General features: G+C 52.7%; 1 protein-coding gene across 5 annotated transcripts; it reads right to left on the bottom strand.

The window, feature by feature from the left end:
• Positions 1 to 550: 550 nt before the first annotated feature.
• On the bottom strand, positions 551 to 19023 carry Exoc7 (exocyst complex component 7). Of its 5 annotated transcripts, none has more exons than XM_032912016.1 (20): positions 18902 to 19023; positions 18676 to 18741; positions 17133 to 17317; positions 16830 to 16935; positions 13512 to 13734; positions 12495 to 12662; positions 9988 to 10091; positions 9164 to 9320; positions 7856 to 8001; positions 7500 to 7652; positions 7006 to 7104; positions 6635 to 6697; positions 6257 to 6323; positions 4868 to 4933; positions 3499 to 3619; positions 3184 to 3279; positions 2335 to 2398; positions 2077 to 2118; positions 1673 to 1806; positions 551 to 1435 (listed from the first exon to the last, which is right to left on the bottom strand). In XM_032912016.1, exons 1-20 carry the CDS (start codon positions 18959 to 18961, stop codon positions 1333 to 1335), a joined length of 2223 nt encoding a protein of 740 aa, XP_032767907.1. In that variant the 5' UTR covers positions 18962 to 19023; the 3' UTR covers positions 551 to 1332. The 5 variants fall into 5 exon arrangements, with proteins under 5 accessions (XP_032767907.1, XP_032767908.1, XP_032767909.1 ...); XM_032912017.1 differs by lacking the exon at positions 9164 to 9320 and adding an exon at positions 5601 to 5639 and having other exon boundaries at positions 9999 to 10091; XM_032912018.1 differs by lacking the exon at positions 9164 to 9320 and having other exon boundaries at positions 9999 to 10091.
• Between the last annotated feature and the right edge of the window lie 3110 nt (positions 19024 to 22133).

Below are 22133 nucleotides of genomic sequence, written 5' to 3'. Positions count from 1 at the left end.
AAGTAGGACAGATTCATCCCCCTAAAGGCCTCATGTCTGGCAAAGCTCTCTAAGAGGCTGTCTCCCCCACTGGAAGATGCTCAGGATGGGCCAGACCCAAACTTGAATTAGTTGAGCATCTAAAAAAGGGAGACTCTGGACCAAGAATGCCTGCCTTTGACTGCTCTGCTCTGGAAGAACATTCTGGAGCAGCCAAGGACAGTTCCTTTCCCTGGCAGCAGCTCCTGGAGGAGGGAAGAGTTCAAGGAGGGGCCTGGCTACACCACTGACCACACCCTCTTCCTTATGCACGTGGCTCATGACCGTGGCCAGCCGTCTGCATGGGAGCGTGTGCAGGTCTGACCAGCCCCTGGCAGGGTGTGTGCACACAGACTGGGCTGTAAGGACTGAGCCTGGGACAGAGACTTCAGGGTGCAGTACAGGCCCTACAGCTAGGTGACAGTGTCTCAGAGACAGGCGTCAGCTCCATTCTCTAACAGGAATGCATCCTGAACTCTCCCCTCTGCGTAGAAAAGAAAAATAAGCCATCACCCAAGGGCACTTCTTGAACACAGTTGATCACTGCCATCCCAAGCGGTAGGGCCAACTTTACTTTGGGATCCTCTGGTTTGATCCTGAATTGCTCTGCTTCGCCCCCTGGCTCCCTGGCCCTCATACACTCGGCCTGCAGCTCCTCAACCACTGCTGTGTGGCCTGGGCCAGCGAGCACAGAAGTCGGGGACCAGGGACCAGGTGCTGAGTGGCTGGCCCTGGAGGGTGGTGCAGAATTCCTCCAGACACCTTTTGAAGTGTACTAGATCCAAAGGGACCAGAGACAGAGCAGTCCGGCCTCCTGACACCCAGCGGACCCCCAGGTGTCAGCACATCCCAGAGCTCAGCACACGGACAATGCTGTACTTAAGGGATTGGGGCCCTTCCTCTGGGGCTGCTGGCTGCAGTTTGGCCTGGTTCTCTGAGCCCATTCACATCCGGGGACTGAAGGGATGAAAGCAGGCCAGGGTGGAGCCTGGGATCCACATGGCAGCTGGGGTGCCCATCTAGTCTGTCTTCGTTATAATCTCTTGCCTCAGCAGCCATCTTGTGGCCCCTGCTGGATGCGTGAGAGCCACGGTGTGAAGGGACCTGCATTCTGGGTGAGTGCCGCTGTGAGATAAGGGCCGCAGGGAAGATGCAGACACCAGGACTCCTCAGGGCAGGGCTCCTGGGAGGGGCACACCGGTGTCTGTACGGAAGGACTTCACACTCACCCGGCCTGGAGTGTGTTACCACTGGTTTATGAGTCCGATGACATGCTAGGCACGCCAGTGGCACTGGGCGGAAACGCTGGCCGACTTAAGCAGAAGTGTCGAAGAGGCGGTCGATCATGTCGCCCACCTGCTCCACGCGGTACTTGATGTACTTCTCCGGGTTTTTGGTGAAGGGCACACTGCTATACCTGACCAGGCACCATGATGAGAGGTCAAGGGAGGGTCATCTCCACCCTCAACCTCAGGCACCTCTGACAGGCGCTAAGATGTCATGAGCAGGCCTGAATAAAGTCCCAAAGTCTAGAGCACCGAATGTGCTGTCTACCGCCCCATGACCCCCACGACCCCTTTGTGTTTCCCTGACAGAGAGCACGAGAGCCAGCTGGAAAGCGAGCAGTGAAGGGCCCGGGAGAGGATGGCCTCACCTGTGCAGAAAGGCCCCATAGGTCTCCTTGACGATGTTTTTCTGAGCCTGTCGAATCTTGTCCCTCTGCTCTGTGTCTGGGATGGCCCAGGCCTTCTGAATCTTGCACAGTTCTTCGAGCCCATCATTGAATCCCTGACCACCAAACAGGGAGGAAGAAAGAAGGGACCAAGAGACAAAGTTAAGGCCGGGCATGGTGGTGCACACCTTTAATCCTAGCTCTCAGCAGGCAGAGGCAGGCAGACGGATCTCTGTGAGTTTGGAGCCATCCTGGTCTACAAAGCGAGTTCCAGGGCAGCTGGGGCTACACAGAGAAACCCTGTCTCAAAAAACCAAAAACTCTGTGCCTCTGTTGCTGCCACCGCCACTGCCACCGCCATTGGTGCAGGGAGGCCCCTGACTCACCTTGAAACGTTCCTTAATCATCTGCCGCTCCTTGTCCCGGAGCTGGAGGTTCAGAGAGCAGAAGGAGGCATCAGAGAAAGCTCTGCTCAGAGCAGAACCACTCTGCCCTCTCCTGCCCCAAGCACTGTGAGCCCCGCCCGCTCCTGCGGTCCTCATGGCCTCAAACACCTCTGTGGCAGGGATGCTCTCCCAGCTATCCTGAGATGCAAGTATCCCATCTGCTCGCTGCCCGCTCCCGGCACAAGCCTTGGGCTTTACCTTGACTCCAGGCTGGAACACAGGTAGATTCTTCTCTGCGATGTAGTCAGTCACCTTTAGCCAGCTGCCGGACAGAGGGTGAGAGGGAGGACAGAGAGGGGCAGCGTCAGACAGCTGCTTCTTCCCTAAAGTCTGCTCGCTTTGCTTTTCAAACCTCTCAATCTACTGGACGTGGGGGCAGAAGGAATTATCTGGGTCAAGAGTAAGCAAACAACAGAGAGGCTCTCCTTGGGAACAGACAGTGTTTGAGCTGCTCGCTCTGACAATTAAGAACAGGAAGCAGAAGGCGCTCAATAAACTGAACAAATGCTGTCGACTGCAGCTCACATCAATATTGTGGCAAATTAAGACAGAGAAACAGATGGGAAAAGAGGCCAGATAAACAGGAAGGAAGCGGGAGACACTCAGAAAGAGACAGGTCGGGGAAACTAGAGGACCAGAGAAGTAGCTAGAACCTTCCAAGCTCAAGGGCTCTCATGACCCTGCTGTCCTCTAGGGCTAAACACTGTTCACAGTTCGCTTCTCAGCTATTCTTAGCCAGGACACTGGGCAGACCACTCTGAAGAGGCTTCGTGGTCTCCAGGGAGCAGCTACCAAGACAAGGAAGACACAGCTTCTCTCTCCTCCCCCGTGAATTAGATTTTAAAAATAGAGAAAAGAAAAATGCTAGGGGCTCAACTCATCGGCCTTCTCCATACTCAGTCTGTATAAGGTCCTGGCTGTGAGCCCTACCGTAAAAATCAAACTCCAAAGACAGAGAAACAGAGGGTGGGGTTACCACTGTAATGCTGGGCTACAGCTGCTGGCCTTGCTCTGTGAGGGCTGGAAGGAACGCCGGGGGCGGCTCACCTGCGCTGGTAGGTCTGGATCTGCTGCTCGATGTGCTCCCGGTAGGAGCGCTCAGCAGTCTTCTGGGTCACAGCCACAAGCTGGATCAGCTCAGACCTGGGTGAAGGCAGAAGAGAAAGAGAAAAGTAAGAGGGACCTGCACGTCTTTGGCCTTGCAGCAACACCAGGAAGGAGGCCTCCCTTTCCAAGCCTTCCTGCGCTCTAAAGTGGGTGCTGAGCAGAGAGAGAAAGTAAACACACAGGAGACTGTCTGGTGCATCCGGCCCTGGAGGGCAGAGGCTGGCATGGCTGCCCAACTGAGGCGAGCCCACTTACTTCTCCAGGGACTTGAGGATGTAGTTGTAGTTGTTGTGTAGGAAGATGGCGCTCAGGGCTGGATCCTCATACACCTTGGACTTGCTTAGCAAGTTCAGCTGCAGGTTACCCAGGACTTTGCCTGTACAGAAAGATGGGGCCACATCCACCAAAAGTGTCTGATCCAAATGACCCAACTGTAAAAGTATCTTTTATTCGGCCTGATGTAATTTTCATCTGAGAGGCTCACTGCCTTTGTCTGCTAACCTAGGCCTAGGCCTAGAAGCTTCTAGCCTCCATATGATCTAACCTAAGCCGAGAGTGTTTTCAGCCTCCGAGACTTACAGCTGAATAAGCTCACCCTTTCTTCGTTCTTTCTGAGCTCTGTCTGTCTGTCAACTGAGCTGTCCTGGGTCAAACTCCTCTCCAAGCCGACTGATTTGATCTGGTGTCTGTCTATGTCTGTCTGTGTGTCTGTCTGTCTGTGTGTCTGTCTGTCTGCCTGTCTCCCCTGAACTGCTCTGCTTGGCCTCATACTAACTCTGCCAATATGATCTAATCTTCTGGTCCTTCTCCTTCTCCGGCTCCTTCCCCTGTGTTAGCTTGTTCTCTCTGCAGCCCCGTGTTAGCTTGTTCTCTCTGCAGCCCCGTGTTAGCTTGTTCTCTCTGCAGCCCCGTGTTAGCTTGTTCTCTCTGCAGCCCTGTGTTAGCTTGTTCTCTCTGCAGCCCTGTGTTAGCTTGTTCTCTCTGCAGCCCTGTGTTAGCTTGTTCTCTCTGCAGCCCTGTGTTAGCTTGTTCTCTCTGCAGCCCTGTGTTAGCTTGTTCTCTCTGCAGCCCTGTGTTAGCTTGTTCTCTCTGCAGCCCTGTGTTAGCTTGTTCTCTCTGCAGCCTGTCTCTGTACAACTCTCCCAGCAGAAACTGCCCCTTCCTTCCTTCCGTGATGCTCTCTTAGTCTCCTCTTCCTCTCCCTTCTCATGAGGGCACATCCTGTTCTGTCAAATCTTTCTCTGATTCGTCACTTTGTCTGCCACTCAATTAGCCATCGCTTTCACACATGGTGCTTCCTTCTACAAACTGACTTTACCTTCCGTGATCGGGATTAAAGGCGGGTGCTGAGGCTGAGCCACACAACTGGAAACAGGGTTTTTCAGTAAACAACACAGTCTCGGGCTTCACAGTGAGGTTAAACATCCCGTGACACCTGACCTCCAGGGCCTGCTGACCAATTCCAGACAACTGTTCCTCGTTGTTCTGACTACCAGGCCTCTGAGGCTCTTCTCAAAGCCCTGAACTAGAACTGGCCAGGAGAGGGACCAGGAAGAGACGGACAGCACAGAGATGGGGAGAGAGCCAGGGTGGGTTCTGCCCTGGGTGGGGGTGGGGGACTCACAGATGTAGGTACTCAGCAGCCGCTTGCTGAACTCGGAGTTGTAGCTGGTGGCCGAAGAGCTGGTTTCTGAGAGAAAACGTGCTGTTACTACGGTGGCAATGGCAAGACCCTTGATGGCCCTTGCTACACCCCAGGGGCAGAGGAGGAAATGTTGGGACAGGCCCGGGCTTTGTGGGGCAGGCAGGACTGAAGTGAGAGCTCGAGCAGAGATAGTTGAGCACCTGCGGGGCCTCAGGAAGCAATGACTCCTCCTGCACACCAGGGCTGAGCTCTACCGGAATGGATTAAGGAACCAGCCCATGATAGCAGGTGAACAGTTAGGAGAGGTGCGGGGTACCAGCTCCTTCCCAACCTGGTTCCCAGTATATGATAGTTAGTATCTATTTGCTGACAGCAAAGTTTCTGGATAGGGTCACCCAGACTTCCCACCTCCCCACAAACCCCTGCTACCCTGCCACCCCCAGCATCGGGACCTGCTGATATAGAACAGAAGGCTGAGGGGAGGGGCTGGGCTAGCCAGGGGTTGTTCCTAGGGTACTAGACCCATCGGGGAGTAGCCTGGATAGGCTTAGAGACAGAAGGAGGCTGTGAAGGGAGCCGGGGAGATGAGGGCACCTTAGGGAATTCATGCACCTTTGACCTGCCCCCAGTGGGCCCTGAGAGTTGTTCCCCTGGGAGCCTCACCCACCGGGTGTTGGAGGGGAGGATAGGACTGGGGAGCCGCACTGCTTACCTCGGGGGTCTAAAGGAATATTGTATGTGTCCCCAAGAACTACGGAGTGACAGGCAATGCACACAGAGGGGGAGGAGGGAAACAGAGGAGGGAGAAAGATGCAAAGTGCAAAAAACAGGTTAGAAATGGCTGTGTCACCCCAAGCCAAGCAGACTTCTCCCCCAGAGCAGCCAGACATGGACAGCAGCACACACCATGCAGAACTAACTCAAGGCCAGGAAACACGCTGCGAAGTGCAGCCCAAGACAACTTGGCTTCTTGTCCCCCCAAAAAAACAGGGGGTGCTGGGGACCTCAGTGCCAGGAGAGCACTCTTCCTTATGGGCCACTCCTCCCCCCAAGGTCCGGTCCCACCAAGGGGCAGTGAGGAGATGGAGTGGCAGAGCAGGCAGACGACACAGGAGCGAGCGGAGAGTATGGAGGTGGGGTGAGCACCTGTGGTGTCCACCCCAGAGAACCCACAGCCAAAGGAGCAAGCACAGGGTTAGGGCTCGTGAGAACGACAGCAAACCAACAAGTCCATGGGGCTTAGGGTTCCCACAGGCTGGGGGAGACCCTCATCATACCCTGCCCTCACCTAGAGCAAGCAGTGCCCCTAGACGCCTGAATCCATGTCCCTAGGGATAGCAGGCACAGGCAAGCCCCGGTGCTGTATACCTTGGGAGGCCAGCATGGCGCCTGCTGTCTCCTGGAAGTCCAGAAGCTGCTGTAGGAACAGGATGGCCTGGTGGAGAAGACGCACAAGAGGGTCAGGCAGGGCAGTGGCCTCCTACAGGTGCCCCTTTCTAAGCAGCAGGGAGTCCCCATAGTGACAAGAACAACTAGAAGTTTCCAGTGTCATCTCTGGACTCTGGCTGCCTGAGGGGGCCTGTTTGCCTGACAAGCCAGCCCTTCACCACCACTGCCTGCTCATGAAGGCCAGGAGCTCTTGGTCAGCCAGCCAGGGTTCCCACTGACTGACGCTGTACGTGTATCCCCAAGGCTGAGCTGGAGGGCTTTCTCACACCTCTCCAGCAGAGACTGAGTGACACCTACATTGCTTGTGAGCTCATGAACGGTGCCATCTTTAGGCATGTTGTACTCCTTGTCTGGATCATTCTGTAGGAAAACAAACAAGCAAACAGCCTTTGGTCCCCTGAAGGGCTCTGACCAGTAGCCTGAGTCACTGAGCCCTAATCGGCCTGCTTATGGCGCCATCTACTGGCACATGGGTGCTGTAAGGATGCCCCTCCGCCTCGGTATGTACAAGACCAGGAAGTCAGCCGCAGAGGAAGAAATAAAGGTGCTCAAAGGGCCCCCCAGGGAACCAGTACCGCAGCAGCCTTTCTAAGACCGACTGACTCTGTTGAGGGCCTGCTCTCTGAGGAGTCCCCAGAGCTCACTGAAGGGGAAGGGGTTGCAGGCACCTTGATGTTATCCGCAAAGTCTTCTAGAGCTTTGGCCCCAATGGTCTCCATGGAGGTGATGAGGCCTGGCAGCTTGTTCTTTGTGCTGGCTGCTGTGCCCTGAGGAAGGACATGACTGAAACAGTCATCAGAGGCCAGTCACTGCCCTCTCCAGCAAGCCCTGAGTGTGGTATATCCTTCTAGGCCCTTCCCAACCCTTAGTCTGAAGGCTGAGTTCTCCAGGTCAAGATTAACCACAGCTCTTCTGTTGCCTTGCAAGCATCCTGACTTGTCCAAAGCCCCTTGGGAGTCACTCATTAGAGCTCTAGGTGAGCATGGGCTAATTCCCCAGAAGGAGTAAAGGGACACCGTGGCGTGTACCCGCGTGCGTGTGTGCGTGCGTGTGTCTGTCTGTCTTTGTCTGTTTATCTGTGTGCCTGTGTGCCAGTATGTGTGAGTGTGTGACAGAGAGAGAGAGAGAGAGAAAGGCCCTCAGGACCTCCTGGCTCACATACCTGGAGCACCTGGTCAAACTCGGGCTTGGTCTGCTTGAGGTGTCGCAGGATGGGGAAGACGGTGAGCACGGTGGAGAAGTCATGGCGGATGATGGCTTTCCTGGCCGCGGACACTATGTTCTCCCCTTCAAGCATCAGCCCATCCAGGGCATCCTAGAGGAGGGACAAGGACAGAGCTGGTTCCTGGGACAGTGAGCCACTTTGTGGGGCACGAAGGAAAGCCAGAGTGCTGTGAGGGATGGGGGAGGAGACTACTCCAATAGAGTGAGGGCTTAGGGCAGCCCCGCCCCACCCTCTAGATTCTGCAGTGAAAGTTACAGGGTCAGCGCAGAGCAGCGTGGCGGGAGGAGTGAGACCTGTATCAAGGAGTCGAAGGTTTTCTTCTGGTGATGCTCGGGGATGATGCCCATCAGCAGCTGGTATTCACTCTGTGCCAGCCTGACAAAGGCACTAACGCAGTGAATGTAGGCATCTGTCTCCACATCCAGCATGTCATCTCTCCCTAGGGGACAGCAGTGACCCTGAGTGCTGGTCTGGGAGAGGCCACTCGCTCTACTCGGGGTATGAGTATCCCCAGCTCCTGGGCTGAGCCCAGACAGGCAGTAAACAGGAAGAGGACGACACAAACAGGACAGGAAGCTATAAAGACTGTTCTGGCAGACCTGGGAGATCAGGAACTGAGTCCAGACCGTGTCCTGGCGCCACTGTCAGCTCTGCACAGGCAGCATTTAAGTCCCCAGATCAAACACTAGAGGTGGTGGAAGAAAGCGCCAAGGAAGGAAATTCCCAAACCAACTTCCTGGATAAGGTTGTCTGCCCAGGTCTGAGGATTCTGAACTGCTTCAAAGAGGGTGGTCCAGGAAAGGCAGGTGGCAGTGTTCATTTTAAGAAAGGGGTTGATGTGGTCCTCAACCTGGGAGATGTGGTTCTTACGAAGGTCATTACCAACTGCACCAGGCCCTGAAAGTGTGAGGGAGTGGTGGGCTCTGAGGCTAGCTGGCATGTGTACAGAGGAGAGCTAATTCCAGGGAGAATTAGCCGGCCGAGTGTGATGTATAACTATGACCCCAACGCCCACCCGCTGGGGGGTGATGACTGAGTTCGAGGCCAGCTTGAAGGACATAGCGAGGTTCTCCCTCAACAAAACAGAACAGTCTGAGAGGAGATAAGTGAGTCTCGGCGTCTCTTTGTCGAACAGCCCCAGGGAAGACAGCGTCCCTCTATTAGAAGTTGGACACGTAGGAGTTGGGGATTTGGCTCAGTGGTAGAGCGCTTGCCTACCAAGCGCAAGGCCCTGGGTTTGGTCCCCAGCTCCAGAAAAAAAAAAAAAAAAAGAAGTTGGACACGCATGCCAGGGTAGAACAGTCCGGTTTTATATGGCATGGGCAGGCTCCAGGAAGTGCAACATCCAGTTTCCTTGACCTCAGAGGAGCCACCTGTCCTCCTGCCTCCTTCCGAGCTCAGGCTGCAGCTGCTGCTCTGGCCAGGCCCCAGGAGCCAAGCATGCACTCCCATCTCACAAGAGGCAAGGAGACCTAGGCCCAAAGGAGCCTGGAGTGGGAGCTAGGCCACGGGACAGGCCCATCCTTCAACAGAGCAGACCATCTGGGGCAGTGCTTCCAAGGGAGTGTTTGGCTACCCTGGGGCTGGGCTACGGTACTCACCGGCCAGTGGCCCGTGCTTGTCATTCAGGGCTTCCGACAGGTGCTTAACTCGAAAATCATGCTCATGACCTAGCAAGATGTCGGCCGCACAAACACAAGCAGCATTTATCCAGGGGCCAGGCAGCTGCCCCTTGGGTATGGGGATGAAACCCTTGATCTCCAGGAGCGGAGCGTGAAATGGGGCTAGGGAGGGGGCATTGAGGAGGGCTCTGAGCCCCTCCACCACCTCAGATGCCACTGGGAACAGCCTTTTCAAGCCTGATTCTTAAGGGGTCTCAGGACCATCCCTGGCTGTGTGTTTTCTGACCTACGGAGACCAAGAGAAGGCACACAGCCCCAGGGAGACACAGTGAAAATGTCACTGCTGAGTGAATGAGGACAGCCTTCCTTTGTAAGAGGCTGGGTCCACCAGGTCTGCAGATCTACCTGTCCCTCCCTTCACAGGAGAGGAGGGACATGTCCCTCAGGCAGCCTGTCCCCTTAGCTACATGAAGTACTCTTTCTACAGAGGCAGGTAGCCAGGAGGCCCTGGCCAACTTGGTCCTGCCCTGCTGATCTGGGCGTGAAAGGGCTGCCCCAAGACAGTGTTCTCTGAGTTCACACAGGACACAAGGACAGGGACAGGGAGCAGGAGCCTTAGGAAGGGCAGAGCCAGGCAGGATCAGGGCTATGAAACTTGTCCTCGGGCCTGCTGAAGCCTGAGGAGCATCAGGGGTTTGCCGCTGCCACCCAGCCCCCTCAGGATCTGTCCCACGCTCTCCTGGGGGAGGCTCTGCCCTGCCCGACAAGTAAGCAGACACACAGTGGAAGAGGGGAAGGAGCACAGGGTGATTACCTTCCAGAGGAATGAGGTTAGAGCCCCCCTTTTTCCCATCTAGACCATGCTGGGAATACTGTTTCAGAAGGTTCTGAGCCTTACGGATCGTCCCTGTCACCAGAGCCACACAGAGAGGAGAGAGGAAGACCTAGGGAGTGAGCGAGAGAGAACAGCAGCGGCCCAACACCCACCCCGCCCGCGCCCACCCTCGCCCAACCAACAGCGAGCATGCCCCCTAACACCTCTGCCGGCAGGCCCTGCCAGGGTCACCAGACACCCTTGAGGACGGAGAGAAGAAAAGGTATTCAAACAACCCTGGGCTCTACACTGTCCCTCAGGTCTGGATCTGAGTCGTTTTACGAGGGACAGAGGTGATAACAATAAGATGCAGGAGAACCCCCAACACCCCAGGAAAAGTAGACCGCTCCACTGAGTTCTACTGGGCAGCATACTTGACAGAGTGGCTGGAGGAGCTAACAGAAGCTCTCACACTTAAGGGCAGGACAGGGCAACCTGGGGGTTCCCTGGAAACCAGCCTAGACTCCAGACTGAGTTCCCTGAGCATGCTCAGTGTTGGGACATTAGCCAGACAGCAGTCAGGGCAAGCAGCCCTCGGGGTCAGGAGTCGGGTCTAAGCCTCCTGGGGAGCTGTAAACAAAATGGAGGTTCCAACACCCATAGGCAGAGGCTCCCACACCCTGGAAGTCACTCAGTCCACACAGCAATGGTAACAAGCTGAAAAGCTAGAGAGGGGCCAACGGGAGTCACCACCGGCAAGGCGAGTCAGAGTAAAGACCATGGGGAAAAAGAACAGCTCGTGTCACAGTGAGTACGGATCAAGTTGTGGCAGCTGGCCTTCTGGACAGCCAGCTCCCGCAGCGGACATCCTGAAGCCCACAACGTGGGGACATAAGCAGCATTTCAGCCACAGGGCAGCTTCCGGTTAGCAAAATGTCCCCAGGGAGGGGCGCCTCACCCAGGAGCTTAGCTGTGCCGCTTCCCAGGAGACTCCAACCGTCAAACCTGACCCCAGCAAGGCTCTTGTCCTCACAGCACCCAGCAGGCAAGGGGGGGTGGGCAGGCTTCGGCTGGCTCATCTCTCTCTGTACCACACTGGAATTGGCACTGGTAACTTTCTGGCACACCAGCTCCCACCTGCTTCCCTCCATGTCCCTCCTCTGTGAGCACCCTAGTGATGAGTCAGTCAGATTCCTGCTGCTCCACAACCTACCCAGGAGCAGATGGGTGTGGGCTCAACTGGGACCTCACCAGCACGCTGGCTGGGAGGACATGGGGATGCCGAGCTGGCAGCAGCCAAGTCCATCAGGTACCCAATGGTAAGTGATGATAGGGGCAGATGCTGAGGCCAGTGCCTCGTCACCAACAGGGCCAGCAGTTCTTCTGTCCTCAGAGCAGGGGCAGATGTCCAAGGGCCTGACTCCTCACCCTCACCTCAGTCTTAAACCCACTCCCTCCTGCCGAGTCCTAAAAGCCTCCAAAACCACAGGGACCTCGCGGCCATTGTGCATCACCATGACAAGGACAGATTAAGTTCATGGTGGGCTTTCAGGTCGCTCCTCCTGAAGGCTAGGACCTGCATGGTCAGTGAACACCGGGGCAGGGCAAAGAGGCTCTGGAGCCTCCGGTGGCCTTGTCAAAGGACCGGCAAGAAGTGGGGAGAGCGGAGAGCAGCTGAGGCCCCGGCAGCCTCAGGGACACAGTTCCTCCCGACACAAGGAAGGCACAGAGGTGGACTGGCAGCCATGCTCGGAAGGACAGGAGACAATGCAATCCCTGCTGAGACCCCCAAGCCCTGAAGGCAGTCCCCCTCAGCCACATCCCCAAACCCTAAGCCTAAGGAGCAGCAGTGATCGGCTGCTCTCTGAGGGCTTGGGTGGGTTGGGACCTTGCGTCCTGCTCAAGGCCTGTGGCTAGCAGAGGAAGTCCCCTAGGCATGCCTGAGCAGCAGCAGGAAACGCACCTGCTTCCCTCCAGGGGAGACTGCAGCAGCCCCAAGCCTAGAGCATCCTGGCTGTCCTAGAGCTACTCAGACTCTCCTGAGGCAGTCGGCCAGTCTGACAGACTGTGGATGTGGGGTGAGGAAGGGGTGAGCGATGGCTGCTTCCAGCACTCCGCAGTCTCACTGACCACGACTGCCCGCCCGCCTCTCAGCCGTGCTGAGCTTTTTGCTGCTCTGGCTTTCTAGAAGGCCACGGTGCCTGCTGCTTCTCACCCGAGGGGACTGCACAGTGAGGGGAAGGAGATCTAGGGAGTGGATGACCTATGGCCTCTGCCACCCTGCCTTGGAGACGATTAAGCACACAAGTGGCCTTGCGTCTCCATCTCCACCTACAGAAATCACCCAGCTGCCTTCTCCACAGGCCTTACTGCTCTCTGTCCTGTGACCCTGTGAGTGGGACAGAGCCCATAGGCATGAGCTCCAGAGGGCTGACGCTCACCCCAGAGTGGACCAGGTCGGTCCAGACTCCAGGGATCCCTTTACTGGTCACTCACCTGGCCGCTTGATGGGCTTCTTGGTAGGCGTGTCTTTCCTCTTGTTGGGGATGGCGGGGGAGTAGGGAACCCCAGAGGAAGAACTGCTTTTGCGAAAATGCTCCTTCAGACCCTTGATGGAGCGGTCCAGCTGGCTGGAGCGGATCTGATAGTAGACATTCATGAAATCTGGGGAGAGTCCGTGGGGACGAGATGATACTGGTTAATCTCTTCCTAACTCCTGCTCTGACTTCTAGCTGCTCATGTGGTCTCATCTCAAACCAAGCAAAGTCTCAGAGGGCAAAGTCATCCTCCAACAGAGTAAGCACTGGTTTTGCTGCTTTGTCAGGTTGGGGGTTCAAAGCCAGGACTTCCTGTACGCCGGGCAAACATTCTTCCACAGAGCTAGACCACCTGCCCTACCAACTCACACTTTAGTCCTGTTCTGCGTTTGTTTTTGTTGTTCTGAGTTTTGCTGTTGTTGTTCTACATGTGTGGGGTGTGAGGTACAGATGCGTGTTGCTTTCAGACGACATGAGCTCAGCTCCCAGTACCCATGGCAGGTGGCTCACAAGCACCTAGAACTCCAGTTCCTGGACAGGACTCTCTCTCGCCTGGCCTCCATAGGCAGGTGCATACGTGCATGTGACACATGTGGGCAGGTGCATATGTGCATGTGACATGTGTGGGCAGGTGCGTGCGTGCATGTGACATGGACTCTGTGTATTCACACAGACACACAGAGTACATGTAAATAAAAGGAAAACAAATCTAAAACAAACAACAAAACCAAAGTTTTGGCAACATCCAGACTTTGTCAAAGGATGTGGGCAGTGGCTGGGTGTGGCAGCCAGCACACATGATCCCAGTAGGGAGGCAAAGGCACGACCTATGAGTTCGTGGCTGGCTGGTTACACACAGAGTTCTGGGACAACCAGAGCTTTATAACAAGATCTTGTCTCAAAAAAGGAGAAGAAGAGTTGGGGGTGTGGGAGGGGAGAAAAGCTGCCATTCTTCAGGTAGAGGGAGCCCTCTCACCTTGGTTCCGACCATATTCCACCAGCCAGCGGGAGATGCGGATCACGTCCTGGAGCACGCTCTCAGGCAGGTGCTCCAGGACCACGTCCTCCTGGACTTCCAGCTCGTCATCTGCACTGATGAGGTCCAGGACGAGCACAGGGGAGATGACCTTGCTGTGCCTGGTCATCAGACTGCGGAACTCCGATTCCAGGGACTCCTTCCCCCGCTCAAACAGCAGCTTCTGCAAAGACAAGACCAGGCAGGTTGCTGCGGCTAAGAGGGTTCTGTGGCTCTGGTCCTCTCCTGTCCTTGCTTGGGCCTCCACAGGTCACAGCAGCTCCTCCTTTATGCCACAGAGGGTACATGGAGGAGCCTGACTCGGTCACTTCTTTCCCTTCTGTTTCTCAAAACTGATGGTCATTCCCTCAGTGGTAGTGTAAACCCTTAGTCCTAAAACTCAAGAAGCAGAGGCAGGTGGATGTTCTTAATTAGTGATTGATGGGGAAGGGGTCAGCCCATTGTGAGTGGGGCCATCCCTGAGCTCATGCTCCTGGGTTCTATAAGAAAGCAGGCTAAGCAGGCCATGTGAACAAGCCAGTCAGCAGCGCCCTCCATGGCCTCTGCATCAGCTCCTGCTCCCAGGCTCCTGCCCTGTGTGAGTTCCTGTCCTGACTTCCTACAGTGTGGAAGTGTAAGCTAAACAAATCCTTTCCTCCTCAAGTTGCTTTGGTCATGGTGTTTCGTCATAGCAACAGAAACCCTGACTACGGCTGCTGGATTATCGAAAGCTAGTGTCAAGTGTTACCAACAAGAATGTGAAAAAAAGGGGTTGGGGATTTAGCTCAGTGGTAGAGCGCTTGCCTAGGAAGCGCAAGGCCCTGGGTTTGGTCCCCAGCTCCGAAAAAAAGAACCAAAAAAAAAAAAAAGAATGTGAAAAAAAATGACTGGGAAAATATTTACAAATCATGCATGGAAAACAGACAAAGATTCATTCACGATGGGCAAGAGACAGAAACAACTCAAATGATCATCAGGTGATAAATGGGTGGGCAGAGGTGGGATATCAGGTCGGCCGAGACCTAATATGGCTCTGTGGGTTTGGCGTCTGAGTTTGATCCCAGAGAGTGACTGCCACAGGGGAACAAGAGAGGCGAGCAGTGTAACTTGTCCTTTATAGCACACTCGTGCCCACAACACAAATGAAATGAATGAATAATTTCTTTCTTTTATTTAAGTTTTTAAAACGATTTATTTATTTTCATTTTCTGTGCATTGGTGTTTTGTTTTGTTTTTTTGCTTGAAGGCACGTCTGTGTGGGTGTTGGATCTCAGAGTGACAGACAGTTGTGAGCTGCTATGTGGTGCTGGGACCAGAGAGTCAGTGCTCTTAACCACTGAGTCATCTCCCCAGTCTGAATAAGTCATTTAATGTGGCCTATCTAAATTATTTGGTAATAAAAAGGCATTTAGTCTGGTACTGATATAGTACAGTGTGAATCAATGAACCTTAAAAATATGCTGCCAAGGTGGTGGCACACGCCTTTAATCTCAGCACTCCGGAGGCGGAGGCGGAGGCAGGGGCAGGGGCAGGGCAGGGCAGGGGCAGGGGGCAGGGGCAGGGGCAGGGGCAGGGGCAGGGGCAGGGGCAGGGGCAGGGGCAGAGGGGGCAGGGGCAGAGGCAGAGGCAGAGGCAGAGGCAGGTGAATTTCTGGGAGTTCAAGGCTAGCCTGGTCTAAAGAGCTAGTTCCAGGATACACAGAACTACACAAAGAAACTCTGTCTTTTTTTTTTTTTTTTTTTTTTTTTTTTTGTGGCAGGTTCTAAGACAGGGCTTTTCTGTGTATCCTTGGCTGTCTAAACTGGCCTCAGACTCAAGAGATCCACCTGCCTCTGCCTCCCACACACTGGAAGAAGTCATCTTGAAACGAAAAAGGAAAACCTCAAGATACAAAAGAATCGTTATGCTAAACAAAGAAGCCGAGGCCTAGAGGAATACAGGTCAGTTGGGTAATCTGTTTGCCATGCAAGAATGAAAACCTAAGTTCTTATGTCCCAGAACCCACATACCAAGCCAGGTGTGAGGCGGGAGATGGGTGTACACCTTTAATGCCAGCACTTGAGAGGCAGAGGCAGGCAGATTTCTTGGAGGGACCAGACTTGAAAGTATGCACGTGCTATGGCATACGTGGAAATCAAAGGATGCTGTATGGATGGGCGGTGACTGTTCCTAATTCTTGCTCTGGGGGCCGTGAACACAGGTAGATCCTTGGGACTCAGTAGCTAGCTGGTCTGGCCTAACCAGTGATCCACAGGTGCCCGCAAGAGACCCGGTCTCAAAAAACAAGGTGTCATTACGGAGGAACACACATGCACACATATGTGTACCCACTTTCCTCTCCCCCCCCCCCACACCCTTATTTAGATGCTGAAAGGAAGGCAGGGCTGGCTCTTGGTGTTCAATGGGTGCAGAGCTTGACTTCAGTAAAATGAGAGACTGTGGGATGCATGTATGCCACCCAACTGCGACTTGAAAAGGGGTCATGGTGGGGGCCGACGGCTGTTTTGTTTCTGTTTTTCAAGCCCTTCCTGGCCTGAAATATGGTATGTGGCCCAGCTTGACCTCACATTTGCAGCAATCCTCCTGCCTCTGCCTCTCAAGTACCAAGAGCGCAGGTACTCGGCTGCCATGCCTGGCTGAAATGGCCGGTTTTATGATTAATGTGTTTGTTTTGCTTTATAGGGTTTTGCTATGTAGCTCTGGCCATCCTGGAACTCACTATGTAGGCCAATCTGGACTTGCTGCAATCCTCCTGCCTCACCCTCCTGAGTCCTAGTATTATAGTGTGAAGCACCCTGCCTAAGTACAGGAGATATATATTTTTTTTTTCGGAGCTGGGGACCGAACCCAGGGCCTTGCGCTTGCTAGGCAAGCGCTCTACCGCTGAGCTAAATCCCCAACCCCTATATTTTTTACCATAATGAAGAAACCACCAATGCATATATAAAACTCAAACGCTAAACTTACATTTGAAATAGTAGGATAAAAAAATTATGTCTGTAAGTCCCGAGGCACAGGACCTAATGTGTGCATTCTGAATGCTATATCTCTCCCTCTTTTATATGTTTGCTTAACATTTTGAGATATGGTTTCACTACATAACCCAGGCTGGACTGGAATACCATATACCCCAGGCTAGCCTCAAGCTCCCAAGTTCTAGGCATGAACCACCACACCTGGCTTCCACATACTTCTTTAAACTGTCACGTGTCCCTCATGAGATGCGGATGGGGACTGATGTCCGTCTGTCTGTCTCACACTAGTCCACAGGTTCCTTACCACTTTGTTGAGCTCTGGGCTATCTGGGCTGTTGTCCTGAAAGTACTCCACGGCCTTCTGGATTTTGGCCATGCTTCCCAGGTATTCTTCCAGCCTACCTGTGGGGCTGGGAAAGAAGACATCACCTGGGTCAGTCAGCCTTGGAGGACGGGGATTAACTAGACGGACTACAGACAAGATCTGCAGGAGAGGAAGGGAATCCCTACGAGGGGCTCTACCCTCAAATGTGTTTTACTGCCTTCTAAGGACTAGGGCCATGGGTCCAGGAGACATTAATTATGTGACCCTCTGCATGAAATTCACCCCTCTCTGATGATCTTCTCTGTGTCGCTGGCTACGTGGTAATAGCTGATAACATGGTCCAGGCAGGATAAGGTCTTTTCAACATTCTCCTGCAGCCTCTGTAGGTTCTCTGTCTGCTTGTGCACAGGGATGATGGAGTTCTCCAGTTTCATGAGTCGGCTCTCAAAGGACGACAGGATAGACACCTGTGGGAGGAACTTCTATGGCTCATGGCTCTCAGGGCTGTCCTGGAAATACTCAGACATTTCTTGTCTTTCCTTGGTTTTCTAGACAACAAGCTACACATAGGAAGGCACACGGTCGACTTGTTTGCTACCCTATATCCCTAGTGGTTCTGGTATGTGGTTGGAATTTCATCTTAAGGCAAGATAAACATTCAACTAATTCTTGCTGAGATCATCATTCCCAGGGACCTACAGAGATGATTCTGCTCTTGGACTTGTATTGAGTTCCCAGCATGCAATTTACTCCAGTTACAGAGGATCTGACACCCTCTTCTGACCTCTGCAGGCGCTGCCCGTTCATGGTATGCATACACACATGCAAACGCTCATACACATAAAATACATTTTCTTAAAAAAAAAAATATAATCAGGCTGGAGAGATGGCTCATCGGTTGAGAGCACTGGCTGCTTGTCTGAAGTCCTTGTTCAATTCCCAGCAATCACACAATGGCTCACAACCTTCTGTAATGAGATCTAGTGCCCTCTCCTGGCACGTGGGCATACATACAACCAGAACAGTATACCTAAATAAATAAATCTTAAAAAAACAAAAAAAAAAAAAAAACAAAACAAAACAAAAAAAAAAAAAAAAACAAACTTCAGGATAGCTTCCTTTCTACCCTTGAAAGCCAAATCTCAATTTCTGTTCTCTCTGAAGTTTTCCTAGACTGAACAGAAAGTAGCCTTACCCAGAATAGTTGCAAATATTATTACTGTTGCCTAAAACGAAAAACAAAACAAACAACAACAAAACCCAAAAAACTCTTTCCCTAAGGAAAAGATCAAGCACTTTTAAAGCATCTATCATATACCAGACACTGTGAAGCATGTATATGCCCCTTCACAGACACACTGGGAGGCTGACATTGTTTTACCAGATAAATTACCCACCAGGAACCACTAAAGTAAGCTGTGGTACAAGGGCTAGATCTAAGACCCATTAGTTCTCTGAGATGCTTCTGTTTCTAAAGCCCCTTGGGACTTCTCTGCCTTGGTAATCTCACTAGCTCAACCTTTCAGGCAAGCATGCATCGCTTGAAGTTGACAATGACACGGAGCCAGTACCAGACCATGTACGAGGTATCACTAAATGTTTGCAGAAGGACAGACAGTAACAGGTCCAGGCCAGCGGTATCCTCAGTGAGGGGGTGGAGACTGGGGAGTAGAGATACCCATCGCCGCATGAGATGCCTACATATTACCACAGTTTACTACCCACGCTGGAGTCCCTGGACTCAGGCGCAGGACACGTCCGTCACACGCCCCTCCTCTGGGGCCCAGGTGCCTGTCTGCAGCCTCCCAGCTGAGGGGCTACTCACCATGTTCTTAGTGAGCTGGTCGCTCTTCTCCAGGCTGTCTCGGATAAAGGACAGCGTCTCCTCCTCCTGCGAGGAGCAGAGAGGTGGACATCACCACAAACGGATGGTGAAAGACCACCACCACCACCACCACCACCCAGCACCACGGCCTACACCTAACCCCATGTCCCCTTCCACCCCGGTTCGATGCTCTTGCGCCTTTCTTTCACTTCCTCCCCAGCGTCACCTGCTTCAGCTTGTCCTCGATCTCCCGCCGCCGAGCGGAAGCCTCCTGCGGGGGAATCATCGCAGCGGACAGCGCTGTTCCCACTCCCCTATGTCTTAGCTCCAAACCCTGCTCGGCTTCCGTCCCTGTCACACCCACTTCCTCCCTCGGCCCCGCCCCGGACGCTCCGGTGGCGCCATGTTGGGAGTGGCAGGCGGAAGTGTGTGCCTGCCATAGCTCGCGAACTGGCTGCGGATCGAAGCCATCTTGAATGTGGCTGGACATGCTGCTCACCTGAGGCGTAGATCCTTTGCTCGCCTCTTTGAAAGACAGACCCTTGCTGGGAATTCTGGCTCACATCTTCACACTCTCACACTGGGAGACTGAGGCAGGAGGCCATTCACGAATTCGAAGCCAGTTTGGGTTACCTAGTAAATTCCAGGCTAGCCTAGGCTACAGTGTCAGACTCGGTCCCCAAACCAAAAACCAAGCAAATCAACAATATACCTGAAAAAAAAATTTTTTTTTTGAGACCGTTCTGGCTGTTCTGGAATAGGTTGTGTAGACCAGGCTGACTTCTGCCTACCGTGTGCTGGATTGTAGTGGGTATACAGTTCTTTCCTTCACGTGTGTGGGTCCCAGAGGGATTGGATTCGGGTGTCAGGCTTGGTAGCAAGTGTATTAACCTGCAGAGCTATCTCACCAGCTCATGATTTATTTATGTGGTTTTTTTTTTTTTTAAATTGCGTATAGATGTTTTTTGCCCGTGTGTATGACTGTGCTGTCACTTGCATGCCTGGTCCCCTGAAAGGCCAGAAGAAGGTTATCTGATCCCCCTGAAACTGGAGTTACAGTTATGAGCTGTCATGTGGCTTCTGGGAACCCTAACCCTAACCCAGGCCTCCTGGAAGAGCAGAAAGTGCTCTTAACTGCTGAGCCATCTTTCCAGCTGCCACCCCCTGATTTGTGATAAAAGCTCTGGCTGAGGTGACGAATTTGTTTCTGCAAATCATACCTTAACGGTTCAAGTCTGGAGACAGGATCGCACACAGAGTGGCTTACAATAGATACTTCAGGGCTTTTGGGGACCCCACGTGGAGATTAATAATAAAGACACTGAGACATCTGTATAGTACAAGGCTGTTTACCTGTTTGCTGGGGCAGTCCCTCAGCTAGCCTACCAGACTCATCCCCACTTCCTGCACTGAGTATGTGGTTTGTTTGTTTTCTCTGCTCTATCTCCCTGCCTTGCAACCGTTCTGCTTCTGTCCCTCCTCCTCCCTCCTGTTGCCCCAACTCAAGGCACCAACTCTTCATTTCTCAAAGGCTAAACTCCTTACTCGTCCAGTCTGATCCAAACAGCAGCAGGTCAACCCCCGGGCCCTATCTCTGTGTTGCCTTTTGGCATTGAGGGCTATGTGACCTTCACCAGACAGCTAGCTTTAACACGATAATCTCTGAGAATTCTCTCTGGGCAGGTGAGGAAGGACAAGCATTTACATATAGAAGGCAGGTAATAGGCCACAGAAATGACCATAATTAAATATCCTGATGGCACTTGGCTCTGTGCTGAAACTTAGGGCACAACTACGTAGCCATTTGATGCAACGTGTGTGGGTTTAGTCATCCCAACATCTCCCACTTTTAGACCAAGAAATGGCTTTATCTCTAACATCAGTAAACCATATACACTTCAGAACAATTGTGAGAACTATCAGGGTAACAGTTACATTCCCAGTGTAGAGGTTTTGTGTCAAGGGAGTGATTATGTATACAATGTTCTCCCTGCATGACCAGAAGAGGGCACCAGACCTCATTACAGATGGTTGTGAGCCACCACGTGGTTGCTGGGAATTGAACTCAGGACCTCCTAAAGAGCAGACAGTGCTCTTACCCTTCTGAGCCACCTCTCCAGCCCCCTTAAATCATTTTCTTGTCACCATTTAAACTGTTACATCCTCTAGTTTCAGGTACTGACCTTAAAACACCTCCGTAGCCCCTCCAACCTTCATAACTTGCACTTGCTGACCTTAAAGCATCTTCTTAGACCCTAAACCTCTCTCTTAGATCCTTCCCAACTTAAGCTTCTATGTCTTTCAAACTTCGTAGACCTTACACCTCTCTTGTGAGTTCCTCTTCTCTGAATCTGGTAACAAGGAAAACTGTAAGACAGGTTCATAGCTCCAGGAGAGTGAGGCCAGTGGCCTGCATTTTACATGTGAAGATAACCAAGAGGGCAGTTAAGCCTTGGTTGTTACTGAAAACACTGATAAAAGTGTAACTATCCAGTCTTCCACCCCCTGAGAAGGATACATTTCACCTGAGTAGACCGGAAGTGCAGATCAAGCGGCTTCTGAGTCTGAAAATGAAAGAGACTTACTGGCCATCTGGAGAGTCGCCCACAGTTCCTCTGTGGTTGGTAGGGCATTGATGTCTTCTACACCAGGTCAGAAGATTTGACAGACTTTCCTGTGAAGCAGGAACTTGGGGGGACAGTCCTACCTCATCTAGGCAAAGTGAGGCACTCAATTCCCCGGTGTCCCGCCTGTCCACAGTTTGAACAGGGTGAGGAAAAGGGTAATTTGTAGCCGAGCGCCGGCAGCTTTGCCACATTTGAAGCAGGCTCCTGGCGCTGCTCTTCTCTGCCCATCATCTTCTTAGGAGGAGGTTGCCGTGCTACCAAGAGCTGATAATCTCTTTATTGTGGAAAACCTTTTTTATTAAAACATCTTAAATGGCATATTCTGCAGATCTCATTTGAGAACTATCTATCTATCTAAAAGCACGTCTAACTACACAAACCTTGTTGGTTTTAGTTATGTGTGTCAAAAATGCAACAGGGGGGGCTGGAGAGATGGTTCAGAGGTTAAGAGCACTGACTGCTCTTCCAGAGGTCCTGAGTTCAATTCCCAGCAACCACATGGTGGCTCACAACCATCTGTAATGGGATCTGATGCCCTCTTCTGACCTGCAGGCCTACATGTAGGCAGAAAGCTGTATGATGTATACATAATAAATAAATATTCAAAAAGGAGAAAACTTTAAAAAAATGAAACAGGGGGCTTAATAAGGCTTATTCCTGCAATTAACTACACTAGTTCCTAAAGTGGCTACAAGAATAGTTCTGATCACATCAAAGGGTCCGATTATTTATAGGTGACCGACAGCTAACGTGCATTTTTTTTTTCTTTTCTTTTTTTCGGAGCTGGGGACCGAACCCAGGACCTTGCTCTTGCTAGGCAAGTGCTCTACC

The sequence above is a fragment of the Rattus rattus genome, chromosome 9, assembly GCF_011064425.1.
Source record: "Rattus rattus isolate New Zealand chromosome 9, Rrattus_CSIRO_v1, whole genome shotgun sequence".
Classification (NCBI taxonomy): Eukaryota; Metazoa; Chordata; class Mammalia; order Rodentia; family Muridae; genus Rattus; species Rattus rattus.
Note: the sequence above shows the minus strand (reverse complement) of the source record. Positions and strands in the feature narration are given on the sequence as shown.